The sequence below is a fragment of the Chenopodium album genome, chromosome 20, assembly GCF_948465745.1.
Source record: "Chenopodium album chromosome 20, dcCheAlbu1.1, whole genome shotgun sequence".
Taxonomy (NCBI): Eukaryota; Viridiplantae; Streptophyta; class Magnoliopsida; order Caryophyllales; family Amaranthaceae; genus Chenopodium; species Chenopodium album.
The window spans coordinates 30,576,390-30,595,845 of record NC_137853.1 but is presented as its reverse complement, the minus strand read 5'-3'; the positions used below and the strand labels follow the sequence as shown (position 1 = coordinate 30,595,845).

The following is a 19,456-nucleotide window of genomic DNA, read 5'->3' as shown; positions in this document are numbered from 1 at the left end:
GCCCTAGACATATACTTGAAAAGACGCTAGAAACTATTTCTATCCATAACTGAATATGGTGTCTTTTCTTAGCTTTGACAATTTAGTTTAGTGTAACATTAGTCATTTGTGTATATCTCTAAGAACGTTATAGGATGGGATGTGATTCATCATCGTTCGATTCATTTCCAAATGGCTTCGAGGTCTCCGTCAAGATATATTATGTTCTTTGTGGAGCTGATTATGAAATTCCAATTTGTTAACCATGAGATGATCACTCTTGGCTCAACCAAACATCGCTCGATCTAATCTAAACGTTTTGATATCTTGCCAAGTCGATTCTACACTTCACCGAACTTTTTAGCTATTCAAGATCCAGTTTGTTCACATTTGATGAATATAACCATATTCTTTCAAATTCTTGTGAAAACATTGAAGTAATGGAATTCTCTTTAGCTTTCGGAGTCAATTGTCTATACCAAGCACAATAGCTCCTTTCTTTGTCGGTTTCAACAAGTAAGACTTCCTTGCCTTAGAACGATTCCGAATCAATCAACTTTCAAGAGTCTATCTAATAGAGCCTTAAGTATGTTCTTGTTGATGTGATATTGCTAAAGATAGACGGAACACAAATCATGTCCATGACTTGAACCTTGTGAATTTATGTTAGGGAAATGTTTTTTTATAATCAAGCATTCTTGACCCATGGCTTAAACAACCATTCCATTCAAATAAAGCCAATAACTATTGTTCTTTTACTTTAAATGTGAGTCTTTTCGTGTGTAAACAAAACGTTTGCTGATTATGGAACACAATAACCATTATTTGTTCCAGCTTTAGCTGTAAAAGGTCTTTAAAACAAAGCAGATGACCTTACAGCTGATGTAGCACCACTTGCTTCATTCCAAGCTCGTAAGTCAATAACTTAGCTTAACTTCATTTGTTTTGAGGTCACTTCGAAAGTGGAACTCTCAAGCAGTATCTATTACTTGTGAAGATAAGTTGCTAAGTGTCACTACGATAACATGAACTCTTAGGTAGAATTGGAATCTTGAATTCCTTTTCTTTGTTCCTTGTTTCCTATATTTCTTATCATACATTATCTCATAACTTTAAGAACCTTTTCTTTAAGTGTTTTGACTTTTATACTTTGTTAGGCATAATTAAACATCTAATGCGCCGTAAAACAAAGTTCTTTTCTTTTAATTCGTGCTTGAATTATTACATTAATGAGTCCTACTCATTAGTGTATAAAGCGAAAAGATATGTCAGTTGTCAACTATTGACAAATTGAGTTTTTAACTCAATACTTCATGTTTATCAAAACCACCTAGTATTTTGAATACATGATGTCCAACCGTCCTTTCGGACTTAGCCATAAAAGTCATTTATGAGAAATTGTATTTTAGAATTGCGCTTTCATTCTTTGAGAACTATTCTCAAAAGATTTCCTTTTACCAATCGTTGATAACATTATAATTCGATTTAGAATTCTACAAATATAAGTGCAAAGTATAACCATTTATCAAGATGAAATAATAAGCTTTGAAATACATGCAAACTAGCAATTTCAATTAACTTATTAACGTTTAATTCACACATTCATAAGTTTGTCTCATTTAGGCGAGAATAAAACGATTCCAAGACCCCAAAAATCAATAAGTGATTAAGCATGCTTTAGCTTGTCTTAACACTTAATATTTTAAGGTAAGCAATCCAATTTCTAATAGCTCTAAGCTACTCTTGGTTCGATAAAACGTCGCATCTAATGCTTTCTTGACGTTTTTCTCCATTGCCACGACATCTAAGGACTCCTTACCGATATGGTTGAGTTTAACTAAAACTAAAGTGTATACCTAGTATACCTTACTTCTCTAGGAGAGTGGAAATGCCTTGCTTTGGCGTAGCCCATTATCTACTTTCAAAGTTTCGGTAAGTGTTATTTTGGAATGGCAAATTTTAACTCAATTTTATAGGGACCTAGGGTTTCTATGTTGGTTGATTTAAGTGAACTAAATTAACCATTCAACATTGAAATCCTAAAGCATGCATCTAATATCGCAATTATATATAAGCAAATATATATAAAAAATAATTAAAGACGCATAGCAAACTAGCATGACCGCTTGAAACTCGAAGCACCCAATCTTCAAGGTCACCGTCGCATCTTTTGGCTTCATCTTCTTAGAAACGCTGTCTTTAGACTTCACCATCAAGCATGCAACTACTTGAAACTAGGACTAAACTAAATAATCTAAGTACAAAAATACTTAACGGCACATTATCCGTATTTAGATTTACAAAAATACGTAACGGAACACAGTCCGTATTTACTATCCTAGTCGGGCCATACTAGTTGCCTTTTGAAAAAACCTGCATAAGAACATTTATAATATTCCATTCACCCATTCACTTCTAAAGTGAACGGCCCATGCATTTTTACAAATAACACAAGCAACAATACAAAACATTGTATCAAACGAGCGCGTACTAGTTACTAACTTACGTGGTTAATCCGATTAACATGCTTGATTAAAACTAGTCAAGTGTTTATCCAATTATGTGTACTAACGCAATAACGAAATGCACAATTAAGGCTTAACAAGCTCAAAACCGATTAATGAAGCTCCCACTAAATTCCACATCCAACTTAATTAAATTAATCCGATTAAATATTAATTAAGCCGATTAAGTCAAATTTTGTCAAAAAATTATGCAAGTACATGAAAAACCGAGGCCTGGCCTCGTTTAAACAAAATTGCAAAATAAAACGAGGTAAATATAACGGCTATCACAAAACCGGACCCTTAGCTCCCACTAAAAAATGGGTGCTGCTAGGTTGCGAGGCCTAGCAGCTAGCTAAGGCCCCGGGCTGATGTTGCCTAGCAGCCCCAGCTGCTCGCACGCACGCAAATGCTGGGTGCTGCTTAGCAGGCCCGGCCTTGCGTGCCGAGCTGCTGTTGGGCACTGCTGGCAGCCAGCACGCACATGGCGTGCACACGCGAGCTGCTGCTGATGTGCGTGCCGCGCCATGCCTGCCATCCTCACATGCCTTCTGCACCCAGTGTGCTTGCAGCCACACACACGCACATACACATGCACCTTGCTTGGCAGCAATATGGCGGGCTGCGCAAGCAGCCCTGCTAGCCGAGCCTTGGTGCTCGAAGCTTGAGGCTTCGATTTTTGTTGTGCCTTGAGATTTTACTCCAATTTTTTTGTGTGACTCTAATTTAATTCCAAATTGAATTTTAGAACTAACATTTGAGAAATTTTGAAATTAAACAAGTCTAACTTACTTAATCCAATTTTAGTGCACAGATAAAAATTAATTCAAGAACTATTCTTTTAATAATTTTGGCTCAACTTGATGCAATAAAAATGGAGGGCTTTTCTCATAATTAATTTAACCAAAAATTAAAATTTACTAGTAGAAAAACATTAATTTTCAGCGGTTAGAAGTGATTAATTTGTGGCGTTTTTGGAGGGGCAACAAACGCGAGGGCAGCAAATCAATTGATTTGCTACAGTTACAAATCCACCGCATATAAATGCATTTATTTGCTGCGGTTTTCTATTAAACCCCCCGCAAATAAATATAATTTACCAATTAAATAATGCATAAATTTGCTGCGTTTTTTATGCATTAACCGCTGCTAATGAATCTTTTTTTTTCTTTTTTGGATTATTATTTGGTAATAAATTATTAATGAAAGAAAATTTCGGCAGCATTTTCCCTGTTTTATGAGTAATGTACACGTGAAGAACCTATAATCCTGAACTTTATGAACATGCTATTTTTTCATTCATCCAAAATAGATTGTCATAATCTAAAACAAAACGTACGATTAACTTTTGTACATATATCAATCCAAAACTAACATTAGAATGTTGTCTAAAAGAATATAACTAAGATCACACACAATAATTAGTGAAATACGAGGCCCATTTGTTTCGTACGTCATCAATATCACCATCAGTGTAAGGATTTTCGTTGAAAGATGTGCAAACCTAGAACATGACGCATATAAAAAAGATTGTTAGTAATTAAAGTAATATAATAAAAATAATAAGTCTAATTAAGGTTGTATGTGAATAATAAGTATATTTATATGAATTTAGGACATAGAAAAATCTCATTTCTCGAAATTAGAGTCATTTGGATAACAAATGACTTCAAACACGTTCAAAAGTGGTACTATGACTATTTTTTGGTTTCAATTTTAATTTATACCCTTAACTAGAGTGCATAAGGTTATATATGAATGTAAGAGTCATTTTCAAGATAATAGGACTAAAAAAAGCCTAATGTGAAAAATTTAGACATCGTTATGCAAAATGTGTTCACAAAGGGCCGAAATGGACCTTTCTGTTCTATCTTTAATTTTAAGTAAGGTCAAATATGTATGAATGAAAGAGTCATATTCAATATAAAATTTAATTAACAGAATTGAAAAACATACCTTATCAATATCATTTGCATCACTATATCCGGAAAGTATGTCATACATGTACCTCATTAAGTAAAAGTCGCACTCAGAATCGCCTCTTTGTTGAGCACACTAAGTAAAATTCAAGAAAAGAAACAAGTAAATGACGATGTTAAATAATTTTAAGGATACCAAATAGTTTCGAACAATATCATACAAACTTATTATGTACTTACCTTAACGAGTTTCCATAGAGGTTCTTTTCTATTCACACGGTTTCCATTTAGCTTATACCTTGTGAAAAAACTATTCATATTCATAACTTAGTTAGAATTTTTTTTTTTTTTTATATTAGTTCTTGGTAATTTCTTACACATATATATGTAGGTACAGAAACAATGAATAAAAGAATAGACTTACAAGCTCACAACAGTCTTCATTTTGACACTTCTTGTCGATGTTGGACGAGTAGAGTCAAATTGATAAATGGTGCAGGTTGGTACACATATTACCAGAAGCATCCGATGTTCCCTACATCAAAATGTGAAAATGTTGCCTTATTATTCATACGTACCCTTAAGTAATACATAATATGCTGTAACTTTACTACTTACTCTTGAAAAATTGGTGCCAAAATGAATTTTGCTCCATTTTCAACTGATTTTCTAAGTGCTTTAAAGACATACTCATGAATTTCCTGCAAGCTCTTACGAATTTTGCTCTCACAAGTTTGCTCTGGACACAACCATCCAACCGTGGAAACTTTGTCATTTGATTTCAAATCTTGTTAGAGTAACCTGGATATACAAAATCAACTAATATATAACGAGTTGGAGGATATAAAAGCAAAAGATGCAATTACTATGTAACAATTGTGAATATTATATTACATCATGAATACTTGAATAATTGATATGTTCAGCTTCGCTCCTCTTAAGAACTGGAAGACATCCTCCTTACTAGCTCATGCATTTCCATCTTGTTCATAATGGAATAAAGCGTAGTCTAATGTTACATCAATGGGATCCCCATTTGGCACGGAATCAAAAAATGTTGCCAGCCAGTCACAATCTAGGCTAAGGGACGCCATTAATATTTGGGGAACAAGTGGGCTTCATTGGGAGGCCTATCTAGAAGAATGTAAGTCATTGCTTGCAATGATCTCAGGTGACAAACGCTTGAGTTTCTTTGTTTGGAGTGTTTCCTAATATGTGACATGTAAAATAAGTAAGTTAATAAGCAAATAAAATTTAAATTACATATCATAGTTGCTACCATCGATCTCACCTCGGCTTGGAATTTTATTAAAGCTGACGGCCATTGTACGTATGTACCAATCCCATGTTGTAACAATTCGATTTCAAATACCGGGACAGGAACGGGAAGTGGTAGCCCAATTTGATCACACTTCAGCATCATTAAGAAAGTTGTATCAGCCATCCTCTCAAAATCATCAAGCATTTGTCCTAATTTCTCAGCAGCAATGTCTTCCGGTTCACCCTTATCCTCCTCTAAAGCAACATCATACTCGGGGTCACTCTCATATTTATCAATTACCTCTTCATCATTTTTCAAATCTTCATCAATTTCTAAATCTTCGTCATTAAATTCATCATACATGCCATAGCCCCTTTACCTGTAAATATTAATAATTACAATTAATAAGCAACATCTCACAACACCTTTTTTGTATAAAATTACAACATATATGAAACTTTGAATAAAAAAAACAAAAAAACCCAAAAAACTAGGAATTACAGAAGTAGAAAAACAGGATATGATATATTTCAACCCACTATCCTGCACTAAACCAGAAATTAGTTTGGCAGCCTCTGTATCTATTTCTCTGATTTTCAGTTTTGTGTTCCCTAAACAGAATGAGATAAGCCTCCAAATACATTGTGACTTGGTAAATCTGAAATGGCAGACCTTGGTAAATCTGAAATGGAAGACCTTGATATACAACAGTATAAAGTGGATAAAAAATTCCCTTAGCTTTCATTTCAGGCTGTTTCAAGTGCCGTAAGTGGTAGTAAAAACAGAATCAATTAAAACTGAACTACACAATATATGATAGTACTGAAATACTGAATTATTTAATAACTGAAATGCACAAAAAGTCAGAGGATTTAAAAAAACCAAAAATACACAAAAGTTCAACTGAAATAATAATGCAACATGATCATAAGGAATTGATCATTATGGTTCTTCAACAATAATGCCTTCTTGGTGATCTACGCGCATGTAATTGGTGTCAACGTCCAATCCTTCAGGCACATTAGATTCTGTAATTTAGAATGGTGGCGTGTCATCAAACTTGTCATACTCTTCTTCATCATCGACATCACCTATCCCAAGAATGTATCTCTTCCATTGAACAACAACATACCATTCTTTGTCAATCATGTCCCTTACATAGAACACTTGTTTGGCTTGTGATGCTAATATAAATGGCTCAGAAGTGTCACGGAAATGACTCATGTTAACTAAAGTGTAATTGAATGGTCCATCCCTTTTCACACCACGTTGACCTTTTTCCGACCACTTGCATTGAAATAGTGACACTTTGAATTATATGTAATCAAGCTCCCAAATCTCCTGGATTACTCCATAGTATGATAATGTTGCATCAATTGGGGACTTGTCCTTGGCACTTGAATATTCTCTAGAAGAAGCAACAACCGTAACACCACTATTTTGCACAATCCTTGATTTTTTATCTTGACGTTCAGTGTAGAAACTATATCCATTGATGTCATACCCTTCATAAGAGCGTACGGTTTCTTGAGGACCGTATGCTAACCATTTGATCACGTCAAAGACATTGTTTCTGAAAGGAATGGTGTCCTTTGAACAAGTGTATTATTCCGATAGAGGGTTCGGAACTAATTAGGAAAGCTAATTATTCAGTGAGGTCAAGTGATCGGAATGCCTAGATGGAGGCCGCTTCCGATCAGTAATATTAATGTATAATTAATATTACATCTTGCTCTTGACTGAATCCTTCAAGTCACACCCAATCGTGTAACTGAACCAAGGCGATGAATTAATCTGGAGGATTAAATAAGTCGATAGATATTTTATGAACTAAGACGTCGGATTCCGAGCTTAGAGCGTCGAAGCCGAGCGTCGAACGTCGAGTCGAATTTATGAATCGACAAGACGAGAAATTAGTCAAACAACAAGTTAATGTACATCAAAGTCGTAGCCTTGTAGTGGCCTAGCCATGCGAGGTCTAGGCGGGCTAGGAAGCCTAGCCGGCCTGCTGCCGCATGGCGTATGCTTGGCCGCAAGCCCAGCAAGCATCGCTTTGCTTGGTTGGGCGTGTGCTGCCGAGCGAGTGCAGCATGCGGGCTAGCAACGAAAGCAGCGCCCAACGTTAGCAGCCCGCGTATGCTAGCGAGGCTTGCTAGCGTAGGCTGTGCTGCGACATGGATTGTGCTGCGGCATGGGCTGGCTGGTAGGCCTAGCTGAGGGACTAGGCGCCAACGAGGCAGCCTTGGTGCCAAAGGCAGGCCGCCAGCTGGCGCCACACCATTGCACCCGGTTTTGTGAGGTGGTTTGGCTTGGGGAGCAAGGGAGGTGTGGTCCTCCCTTGTGGTCCTCACCTACTCCCTTTCCCTCCTTGTGACACTTGTTGTTTGCTAATTGAATTGTTATTTAATTAAATTAATTCATCCATTTTCACATTTCACCAACTCTCCCACATGGAAAGTTGATGGAAACTCTTGGGAGTATTTCCTTATAAATACCCACCTTGGGTAATGGGATTACTCACTTGAGTAGAACTCAAAAGGAATCTCCCAATGAGAAATCCTGAAGTTCGTAAAACTCTAGTAATTTTGGTCTAGCCCCGTCTAAGCTACGGGGTAGGGGCCAGTTCAGTGATCGTGGGTGTGAGACGTTAGAGGTCTTGCATTTGCTAGTCTCGTGGTTTTCCAAGTCCGAGCTCGAGATACAAGCGAAGCACGCGTCAAAGGTGAGTTGATCTTGTCCTTACTTTCTCTCTCTTCTCTTTATGTGTTTATGCTTTCCTTAATTGCATGCTATTTTGTTATGTTGTAATTATTATGCATGCGATCCATTTTGCGGGTTTTGTTTCCGCGTAGTGTCGGACACCGCAAAACCCTACAGCGGTATAAGAGCCTCTTACATTTAATTTTTACAACTAAAAAAAATTAATTAAGGTGATTTAAAATGGATTTAAATTGCTGGAGTAGCAACCTAATTAGATTAGGACCTCGGTTTTAATTGGATAAAACTCGTATTTTTGCTAATTTATGACTACGAACCGAGATTTCGACTCAAAAATAGTGAATTTTTGGTGGAATCGATGTTCTAAATCAACCTTACAAAGTGGTTAAAAAATGGCTTCTATAGACCAAAATCTGCCCAAAAAGTGATTTTTCGAAGGGTTTTTCGTTTGGAACTAAAAAAATTTAAATCTTTAAACCTTGATTAATTATGGCATGCAATTATTGGATTATGTATTTTATTATACCATTAATCTTCTGGAATTTTACTCCTTATTAAGCATGTTTATAATGTAAATTGTTTGCTTAATTTGGAGAGCTCTTAATTTCACATAAACATGGAATTTCACATTCTTGCAAATAAATTGCTTGTAGTGTGAAAGTTTATGGTGAATATGATTTTTGAAGCCCTTAAAATGTTAATGATTCAATATTTAATGGTTTAAATGGTTGAATCTTAACTTGCTGAAATCCATAATGAACAAATCTTGGTTTTAATCATTTTGGAAGTTGATTAAAATCTTAAATGTTCATACTTGTGCTTGAAATATTATCATTCTTCATATTGGAAGGTTGTAATATTCAAATGTGCATAAGTGTTGGATAAATTATTTCATTGGATGATTGATTATTTATTCAACTAATTTTGTCATATCTCATTATTAATTTATGTTGGTTAAATTAATTATGAGACTAGCCCTCAATTTTTGTTGCATCAAGTTGAGCCAAAAATAGTTAAAAAAATGGTTCTTGAATGAATTTTGGTTTGTGCACTAAAATTGAATTTAATTAAATTGGACTTGTTTTAATTTCAAAATTGCACAATAATAGTTCTAAAATCAAATTTAGAATTAATTTTAAAGTCACACAAAAATCGGAATAAAAATCCGAAGCACGCTGGTGGTGGTTAGCACCTAGCCCGCGCGCAAACGCTGCAAGGCACTGCCATGGCAGGCCCGGCAGTGCGGCGGGCATGAGCTTCTACCCGCCCAGCACCATGCGCTAGACCGGGGCTGCGGAGCAGCACCATGGTGCCAGCGCCTAGCACGCGCCAATGGCAGGGCAGCCGCAAGGCACGCACCTGCCTTGGTGCGCTGCTAGGGCCATGCGGCCGATGCTAGCCATGGTGCCTAGCAGCCCCTAGGCGTAGCCTTGGGAGCTAGGCACTTGGCTCATTTTTTGGTATTTTTGCGTTTTTGTTAAAACGAGGCTAAGCCTCGGTTTTTCCATGTACTTGCAAAAATATTTTTGACAAAATTTTGATTGATCAGCTTAATTAATTTTAACTGGATTACCTTTAATTAAGTTGAATGTGGAAATTAGTGGGAGCTTCATTAATCGTTTTGAGCTTTATTAAGCCTTGTTTGTGCTTTTGTTATTGCGTTAGTTCACATAATCGGATAAACAACTTGACTATTTTTAATTAGGCGTGTTAATCGGATTAACCACCTAAGTTAGTAACTAGTATGCGCTCGATTTGATACAATGTTTTGTATTGTTTGAATTATTTGTAAAATGCATGGGCCATTTACTTTAGAAGTGAATGGATGAATGGAATTTTGTAGATGTTCTAATGGGAGGTTTTACAAAATGGCAACTAGTATGGCCCGACTAGGATAGTAAATAGGACTGCGTTCCGTTTTGTGTTTTTGTAAATCTAAATACGGACTGCGTGCCGTTAAGTATTTTTGTACTTAAATTATTTATATTAGTCCTAGTTTTTCTAGTAGTTGCATAATTGGTGGTCATGTCTCAAGACGGCGTTTCTAAGAAGTTGCATAATAGGGGCTCATGCTAGTTTGCCAATGCATCTTTATTTATGCCTTATATATTTTGCGTATATATAATTGCGATATTAGATGCATGTTTAGGATTTTGAATGTTGAATGATTAGTTTAGTTCACTTAAATCAACCAACATAAAAACCCTAGGTCCCTATAAAATTGAGTTAAAATTTTCCATTCCAAAATAACACTTACCGAAACTTTGAAAGTAGATAATGGGCTACGCCAAAGCAAGGCATTGCCACTCTCCTAGAGAAGTAAGGTATACTAGGTATACACGTTAGTTTTGGTTAAACTCAACGATATCGGTAAGGAGTCCTTAGATTTCGCGGAAATGGAGATAAACATCAAGAAAGCATTATATGCGACGTTTTATCGAACCAAGAATAGCTTAGAGCTATTAGCAATTGGATTGCTTACCTTAAATATTATGTGTTAAGACAAGCCAAAGCATGCTTAATCACTTTTTGATTTTTGGGGTCTTGGAATCGTTTTATTCTCGTCTAATAAGGGACAAATTTTAAATGTGTGGATAAAACGCTTAATAAGATTGAAAGTTTGCATGTATGCTTTAAATTTCTTTCTTATTGGTTTTATGGATGGTTTTTCATTGCAAATTCTTTCATTTGTAGAAAAATGTCTGCAATTAACAACAACAACATGTGCCCGAAACTCCCCGACAAGTTGGCTTTTAGCCTTAACTTGGTCAATTTCAAAGAATGGGAAGAGGAACTCCGGAGAACTCTACGGAATAGTTCCATGGAGTACATATTGGACACTCCCATTCCAAGCTTCTTCTCTAAGGGACTCATGAGTGATGAAACTCATGAAACTTGGTCCTTGGATTGTTACAAGGTCACAAAATTGATGAGGAACTCCCTTCCGGAGGATTAGAAGATGAAGTTCACCTCATACCTTCCGGACATGCTTCTTAATAGTCTTAAGGAGCTAGTCAATATGTCTTCCGAGACTCGGGACTTGAATGTTCATAACTTAACTAGGTCATTTGTGAACATTAAAATCAAGACCCCGGAGGAAGGTTGCCTTGCCAAGGAAAGGTACCGAGTTTGGTCTAGGGTCTACAATACCAAACTGAGACCCGGTATGCCCCTCCAACCCCATGTGTTTAGAATGACTAGGCTCTTCAAGCACATGAAGCTTCTTGGAATCCCATTAGAGGATGAGATGGCGGGTCATATCTTGCTTAGCTCACTCCACTCGGGCTATGATGCACTTAGGATGCATATGGCAGCCGTGAAGGAGTCACACTCATTGAATGAGGTGGTACAAGTGCTACACAAGGCCGACTCCTATGGAGCTACCAAGATGCCCTTGAGAGTGAAGAAGAAAGAGTTCAAGAACAAAAGGAAGATGCGATGCTTCTATTGTGGTGGGCAAGGCCACTATAAAAGGGAATGCAAGATCTTCCGAGAAGATGAGGAAAAGGGGAATTCTCCATCCACCTCAGGTATCTTCATTGTAACCTAACACTTGTGTATAAGAAATTCATAGGTATTGGATACCATGTATGACTCACTTTATGCTCCTATTTCAGGGACCAAGTGAGAGGCTTCATAAGTGAATATGCGACTACAACTGGACGATGGAGATAGTCCTTCTGCCGTGTTTGTAGGCACAATATTTGTCTTTTGAGATGTAATAGCACTTATTTCGTTTTATTATGCTTTATCGTTGAACATATTGTGAACTTTGGCGTTTGACGCCGGGTAGTTTTTTATGACAAGACAATGACAATGGTTGTTTTACATGTCTTGGTTAAATGTTCTATGGTACTTCATATTCATATATGTGCTTTCATTAGACAAACAGGTTTATAATGTTAATGATACCACCAAAAGGGTTAAGACCAGCGAGTCGAATCAAACTTACTTGTGACATTGTTTTCTAGGCCATATAAACATCAAACACATCAAGAAACTCCTCAAAGGAGGAATTCTTGATTCATTCGACTTAGAGTCGTTTGAAAACTGCGAAGGATGTCTACTTGGCAAGATGATAAAACAGCCATTCTCCAAGTTAGGAGAAAGGGCTAGTGACTTATTGGGTCTCATACACACGGATGTATGTGGACCAATGAGCACAACCGCAAGAAACGATTATCGCTATTTTATCACATTCACGGACGACTATAGTAGATATGGCTATGTCTACCTTATGTCGCACAAATCTAAATCCTTTGAGAAGTTCAAAGAATTTCAAAGTGAAGTGGAAAATCAGCTCGGCAAGAAAATCAAAGCCCTTCGATCGGATCGAGGTGGCGAGTATTTGAGCTACGAATTCGACGACCATCTGAAAGAACATGGTATTCTCTCAGAATTGACACCTCCCAGAACTCCACAATTGAACGGAGTGTCCGAGAGGAGAAATCGAACTTTGTTAGACATGGTTCGATCCATGATGGGTCTTACCAATCTTCCTATCTCTTTTTAGGGACACGCACTTCAAACCGCGGCACTAACACTGAACCGCGCTCCGTCAAAAGCTGTCGAAAAGACTCCATATGAATTATGGACGAAGAAACCTCCACGGTTGTCTTTTCGTAAGATTTGGGGTTGCGAAGCATATGTTAAAAGACTCATGTCCGACAAGCTTGCACCAAAATCTGACAAATGTTTCTTTGTGGGGTATCCAAAAGAAATAAAGGGGTATTACTTCTACAACCAATCAGAGAACAAAGTATTTGTTGCTCGAGATGGTGTCTTTTTGGAAAAGGAGTATCTTTCCAAAATGACAAGTGGGAGGAAAATCGAACTTGATGAAGTTCGAGAAGATGAGCGACAAAGTCAAACTGACAAAATTGACAATCAAAGTGCTTTGGAAGCAGCTGTTGATAAAAGTCAGAGTCAAACTAGCAATATTCAAAGTCAAACTGTTAATGCAAATGCTCAATCTACTACCCTGCGTAGGTCGCAAAGGCCAAGGTCTCAACTGAACAGATACCTCGGTATCGTCTTAACCGAGAATCAAGACATCCTAGTTATGGATGAAGATGAGCCAGCGACATACAAACAATCTATGACGAGCCTCGACTCTGCTAAATGGCAAGAAGCCATGAAATCCGAGATGGACTCCATGTTTGAGAATCAAGTCTGGGACTTGGTTGATTTTCCCGAAGGTTATACACCAATCGGCTGCAAATGGATTTTCAAGTTGAAAACCGACAAATATGGAAATGTATATGTATACAAAGCTAGACTGGTGGCAAAAGGTTACAGGCAAATTCACAGCGTTGATTATGATGAAACCTTTTCGCCAGTCGTCATGCTTAAGTCCGTCCGGATTATCCTAGAAATTGCCGCATATTACGATTATGAAATATGGCAAATGGACTTCAAAACCGCCTTCCTCAATGGGATTTTTGAAGAAACTGTATACATGACACAGCTCGAAGGTTTTGTATCCAAACAATGCTAGGAAGGTATGCAAGGTTAAGAAGTCCATTTATGGACTAAAGAAGGCAAGCAAAAGTTGGAATTTGCGATTCGATGAAGCCATTAGTAAGTTTGGTTTTATCAAGAATCCAGATGAGTCTTGTGTTTACAAGAAGGTCAGTGGGAGTGACATCGCATTCCTTGTCTCATATGTCAATGACATATTTCTCATTGGGAACAGTATTCCAATGTTAGAGTCTGTAAAGACTTGGCTTGGAAGGTGTTTTTCAATGAAGGACTTGGTAGAGGCACACTACATATTGAGCATCAAGATCTATAGGGATAGATCTAAGAGGATGATTGGATTGAGACAAAGTACTTATATTGATAAGGTACTGGCACGATTCAATATGGTGGAAGCCAAAAGAGGCCACCTACCCATGTCTCATGGCATAACTCTCAGCAAGAAATAGTGTCTGAAGACACCTGATGAGAGAGAGAAAATGAGTCAGATTCCATATGCTTCGCTTATTGGATCGATCATGTATGCCATGATATGTACAAGGTCGGATATATCGTACGACTTGAGTGCTACGAGCCGATACCAATCAGACCCAGGAGAGGCGCATTGGACTGCGGCCAAGAATATCCAAAAGTACCTGAAAAGGAAAAAGGATAAATTTCTGGTCTATGGTGGAAGTAAGGATTTGGTTGTTGAAGGTTATACCGACGCAAGCTTCCAGACTGACAAAGATGACTTCAAGTCGCAATCAGGATATGTGTTCTATCTAAATGGAGGAGTGTTTAGTTGGAAGAGTGCTAAGCAAAGCACGACTGCAGATTTTACAACTGAAGCCGAATACTTTGCAGTTTCTGAAGCAGCTAAGGAGGCAGTTTGGATTCGTAAGTTTGTTGGTGAACTTGGTGTTGTGCCCTCAATAAAGGGACCGATAGACCTCTATTGTAACAATAGTGGGGCTATTTCTCAGGCCAGGGAGCCTAGGGAACATCAGAAAGTCAAACATGTCATGAGGCGATTTCACATGATAAGGGAATGGAAGACCGAGGGTGAAATCAGAATTTGTAAGATTGGAACGGACGACAATTTAGCCGATCCACTCACTAAACCGTTGCCTCAAGTGAAACACAACAAGCACCTTGAGGCAATGGGAATTAGGCATATCGGAGATTGGCTTTAATTTCCCTATTTATGTGTTTAAATTAAGTTTTGAGATCTTAATGTAAAACACTAAGTTGAACCATTCATTTATGGAGTAATTTTAATTTACGCAATTTATTATTCCATTTCTATTTAATTATGGTTTAGAATTAAATAATGAGTCCATTCGATTTGAGAATATTCAAAATAGGGTATCAAGACAATGTCTTGGATAAAGAAACACTTATTAAGTGAACATTGAATATCATATCGAAATTATTCCTAATCAAGGTTATTTGAAAGTTGGACGACTAATGACCGCGCGAGATTAGTGTGTAGTATGATTTATAGCACCGTTTTTTATGCTACAAGGACAAGATTGTCATAAATCATTTGCACATGTATTAGTTTGGAACTATGCCGGATCGACCTATTAGAATACTTTAAGAGATTTAATAATCGTCATAAGTATATTACTCATTATGGCTATCGGAACCTCTTTCCTCAACAATGAGTATTGTTAGTTCCCTTGTTTGAATACTAGTCCGTTTTGATATTGTCAAACGTCTGTCGTACAAGGGGATTATAAAGGAAACACTCGGACGGCTAGGGAATGTCCCCCTATTAACAATAGGTAACATGTCTTTGTTGTTTACAATGCCTCTCGAAGAGCGAGACTGTGAAAATGCATGGCCGTGCTCAGATGGATTTTAGAAATCATCTATTTATTGACAGTCGAACTCGGAAATCGAGAAATACTTCTGGACGTAATAAGGATGACGAAGAAACTTACCTTATAGTTCACGAAGAGGCATTAAGTGACATAGGAAACAGGTAATACACATACAGCACACTTGTCTGGAAGGACAAGTGGGAGATTGAAAGGAATGGTGTCCTTCGAACAAGTGTATAATTCCGATAGAGGATTCGGAACTAATTAGGAAAGCTAATTATTCAGTGAGGTCAAGTGATCGGAATGCCTAGCTGGAGGCCGCTTCCGATCAGTAATATTAATGTATAATTAATATTACAGCTTGCTCTTGACTGAACCCTTCGGGTCACACCCGATCGTGTAACCGAACCAAGGCGTCGAATTAATCCGGAGGATTAAGTAAGTCGATAGAGATTTTACGAACTAAGATGTCGAATTCCGAGCTTAGAGCGTCGAAGCCGAGCGTCGAGTCGAATTCAGAAATCGACGAGACGAGAAATTAGTCAAACAACAAGTTAATGCACATCAAAGTCGTAGCCTTGCAGTGGCCTAGCCATGCGAGGGCTAGGCAGGCTAGGAAGCCTAGCCGGGCTGGTGCCGCATAGCGCATGCTTGGTCGCAAGCCCAGGAAGCATCGCTTTGCTTGGCTGGGCGTGTGCTGCCGAGTGAGTGCATGCGGGCTAGCAGCGAGAGCAGCGCCCAGCGCTAGCTGCCCGCGTATGCTAGCGAGGCTTGCTAGTGTGGGCTGTGCTGCAGCATGGACTGTGCTGCGGCTTTGGCTGGCAGGCCTAGCCGAGGGACCAGGCGCCAGCTGGAGGACTTCCTTGGGCACCAAGGCAAGCCTCCAGTTGGCGCCACACCGTTGCACCTGGTTTTGTGAGGTTGTTTGGCTTAGGGAGCAAGGGAGGTGTAGTCCTCCCTTGTGGTCCTCACCTACTCCCTTTCCCTCCTTGTGACACTTGTTGTTTGCTAATTGAATAGTTATTTAATTTAATTTAGAATTAAATTAATTCATCCATTTTCACATTTCACCAACTCTCCCACATGGAAAGTTGATGGAAACTCTTGGGAGCATTTCCCTATAAATACCCACCTTAGGTAATGGGATTACTCACTTAAGTAGAACTCAAAAGGAATCTCCGAAAGAGCGAGAAAGCCTTAAGTTCGTAAAACTCTAGTAATTTTGGTCTAGCCCCGTCTATGCTACGAAGTAGGGGCCGGTTCGGTGATCGAGGGTGTGAGACATTGGAGGTCTTGCATTTGCGAGTCTTGTGGTTTTCAAGTCCGAGCTGGAGATACGAGCGAAGCACGCTTCAAGGGTGAGTTGATCTTGTCCTTACTTTCTCTCTCTTCTCTTTATGTGTTTATGCTTTCCTTAATGGCATGCATTTTTGTTATGTTGTAATTATTATGCATGCGATCCATTTTGCGAGTTTTGTTTCCACGCGGTGTCGGACACTGCAAAACCCTACGGTTTCCTGCTTGGGACAACTCATGCATCACTTCATAATAGAACCAATCAATAAAAAGGCGATTATGTTCTAACATTAGGACCCTTTCACCTTTGTAAGGATTTGCAGACCTTTATGAGTGACATTTATGTCACTCTTAGAAGTAGTGTTTAGGTCTCTTTCCTCCTATTTTCTTAGGTTTTTCTACCTCATTTCTCCTCTTACGGCTTCTTTATGTGTTGATGAAAAGTATGCTTATTTGATCTTGTTTTGATAATCTTTATGCATTATTTTATCATCCCCTTGCTCTCGTGATTTTTGCTATCTTTTGTAGGTTCCATGGCGGTCCTAAGCACGGTAGGAGGCCCCTTGGCCAAGCTTGGAAGCATGGATAAGGGCAAGAGGAGCAAATTGAAGGAGAAGAAGCAAGAAGAGGAAGTGCAAGAGGAGGTGTGGCCGAATCTCTGAAAGGTTCGGTCGAACCAAGGTGTGGTCAAACTTTTCAAAAGTTTGACCAAACTTCCAAGGTGCAAATGAGGCAGTTTCAAACCAGTTTTCAGCGTTTTTTCAGGAGGGGTCGAACCTCAAAAGTTCGACCAGTCAAGGAGCAGGGAGGTTCGGTCGAACCTACCCAGAGTTCGACCGAACCTACCCAGATGTCCGACCGAACCTACCCAGGGTTCGGTCGGACCTTTTGTCCCGATCTTAGCCGACTTTGTACGGACTATTTAAGTCCTTTTTTAGAAAGTTTTTGGGCAGATTAGCTTAGCTTAATTTTCTGGTTATTAGCTTAATCTAGAGAGAGAAACACCATTAGTTTTAGCTTTTTAGAGAGAGAAAGTGTGGATTTCTCCATTGTTGATCTTGGATTTTGAAGAAGAAGCTTAATCAACCTCTTTGTAGACCTTCAACTTCAATGAATGGCATTTCCTTACTCTTTTCTCTTTATCTTGCTACTTGATTTTGTTTTAGATTGCTTTTGTGTTGTTGATTACTCATTAATCATGCCTTTGCTTGTTGATTTCATGCTTGACTTGTTAATTGCTATGGATAGTGAGTAGTTCTTTAGCTAAGGGTGTGGGGATGATGTAGCTGGAATTTGTTCATGCTTTTGGCTTGAAATTTAATTTGATTGTGATTTAAGTCTTTACTTGCTTGATGTTCTTCGATCTTCTTGCAAAGTGCAAGTTGTTAGTTGATTGAGGGTGAATTTACGCTAGGTGATGCGATAGTTGAACTAGCTAGATTCATTTGTATCGATTTTTATTTGCTTGCACCTCCTAGTATATGGTTCTAATGTGCTAACATAGAGGCTATGTTAGGAGAAGCCAATTGACCCCCATAGGTGGCTAGATTGGACTTTAAATCGATATTCAAGCATGTTTAGTTCATGATTAATTTGTTTCCTTGTCTATGTGTGTTCAAATGAAGCTTACATCTACCCATTTCCCTTAGTGTTTTCATTGCATTGATTCTAGTTCATATCACTCTTAGTTTTAATATCTTAGATAACTTCACTCCTCCTTTCCGAGATAGCTTAATTGTTGGTCGTGATCGTAGTGCTTAGCTTCTCCCTGGGTTCGACCCTTGACTTACCACTAGACTTGTGTTTGGTGCTTAGGTTTAGGTTTATAAATTTTGTGTTTGATTATGAGTGTTTTAGTTTCAACGACCTAAAATATCTCTTGTCAAATTGGCGTCGTTGCCGGGGAGACGGCTTCCATTGCTATTTCATTGCCTTATTGAGACTATCTCATCTTTTATTTGCTAGTTTGTGTTACTCTTGTTGCTTGTCAGTGCTCACTTCCTTCTTAGCTTTGTTGTATGAACAGAGGACGAACCCGCTCAAGGTCTTTGATCCCCATCGATCCCGAGCTCGAGAGGTCTTTGTCCTTGTTAAGAAGAGAAGCAAGAGCAAGGAGTAGAAATTCCCATACCCCTACAAGAGAGAGAGTGAGAGAAGAAGAAGACACTCCACCTTCCTCACCTTCAAGTGAAGAAGTAGGTAGTTCTAATTCTTCATCAAGTTCGGAAATCAATCCTTTCACAACCTTTGAGTTTGAGAGTGTGCAACCCCCCAAAATGGGAGAGAATACACCTTTGGGTCGTCTTGGGTCTCCCGAAGCCTTTAGAGCGCAAAGTGGGAGCCTAACTCCTACTACTCAAGCCAACAATTTCGAAATCAAGCCCAATTTGATTGCCATGATAGAGCGGAAACAATGCTCAGGTGGAAAGTATGAGAGTCCTCATGAACATCTAAAAGAGTTTGAGAAATATTGTGATACAGTAAAGGTCAACG

At 38.4% G+C, this 19,456-nt stretch overlaps 1 protein-coding gene across 3 annotated transcripts in view; it reads left to right on the top strand.

Annotated features, from left to right (window-relative positions):
* Nucleotides 1-18,091, top strand: part of LOC145596594 (ribosome biogenesis protein NSA1-like) — a 33,571-nt gene extending 15,480 nt beyond the window's left edge. The window contains exon 13 of one of the 3 annotated variants that reach the window (XM_081652783.1): nucleotides 17,492-18,091. In XM_081652783.1, the coding sequence (XP_081508909.1) occupies nucleotides 17,492-17,625 (134 nt within the window). In that variant the 3' untranslated portion in view covers nucleotides 17,626-18,091. Of the gene's footprint in view, nucleotides 1-4,793; nucleotides 5,058-17,491 lie in introns of those variants that run through there. The other 2 variants (XM_081652782.1, XM_081652785.1) reach the window with 2 other exon arrangements.
* The last annotated feature ends 1,365 nt before the right edge of the window (nucleotides 18,092-19,456 follow it).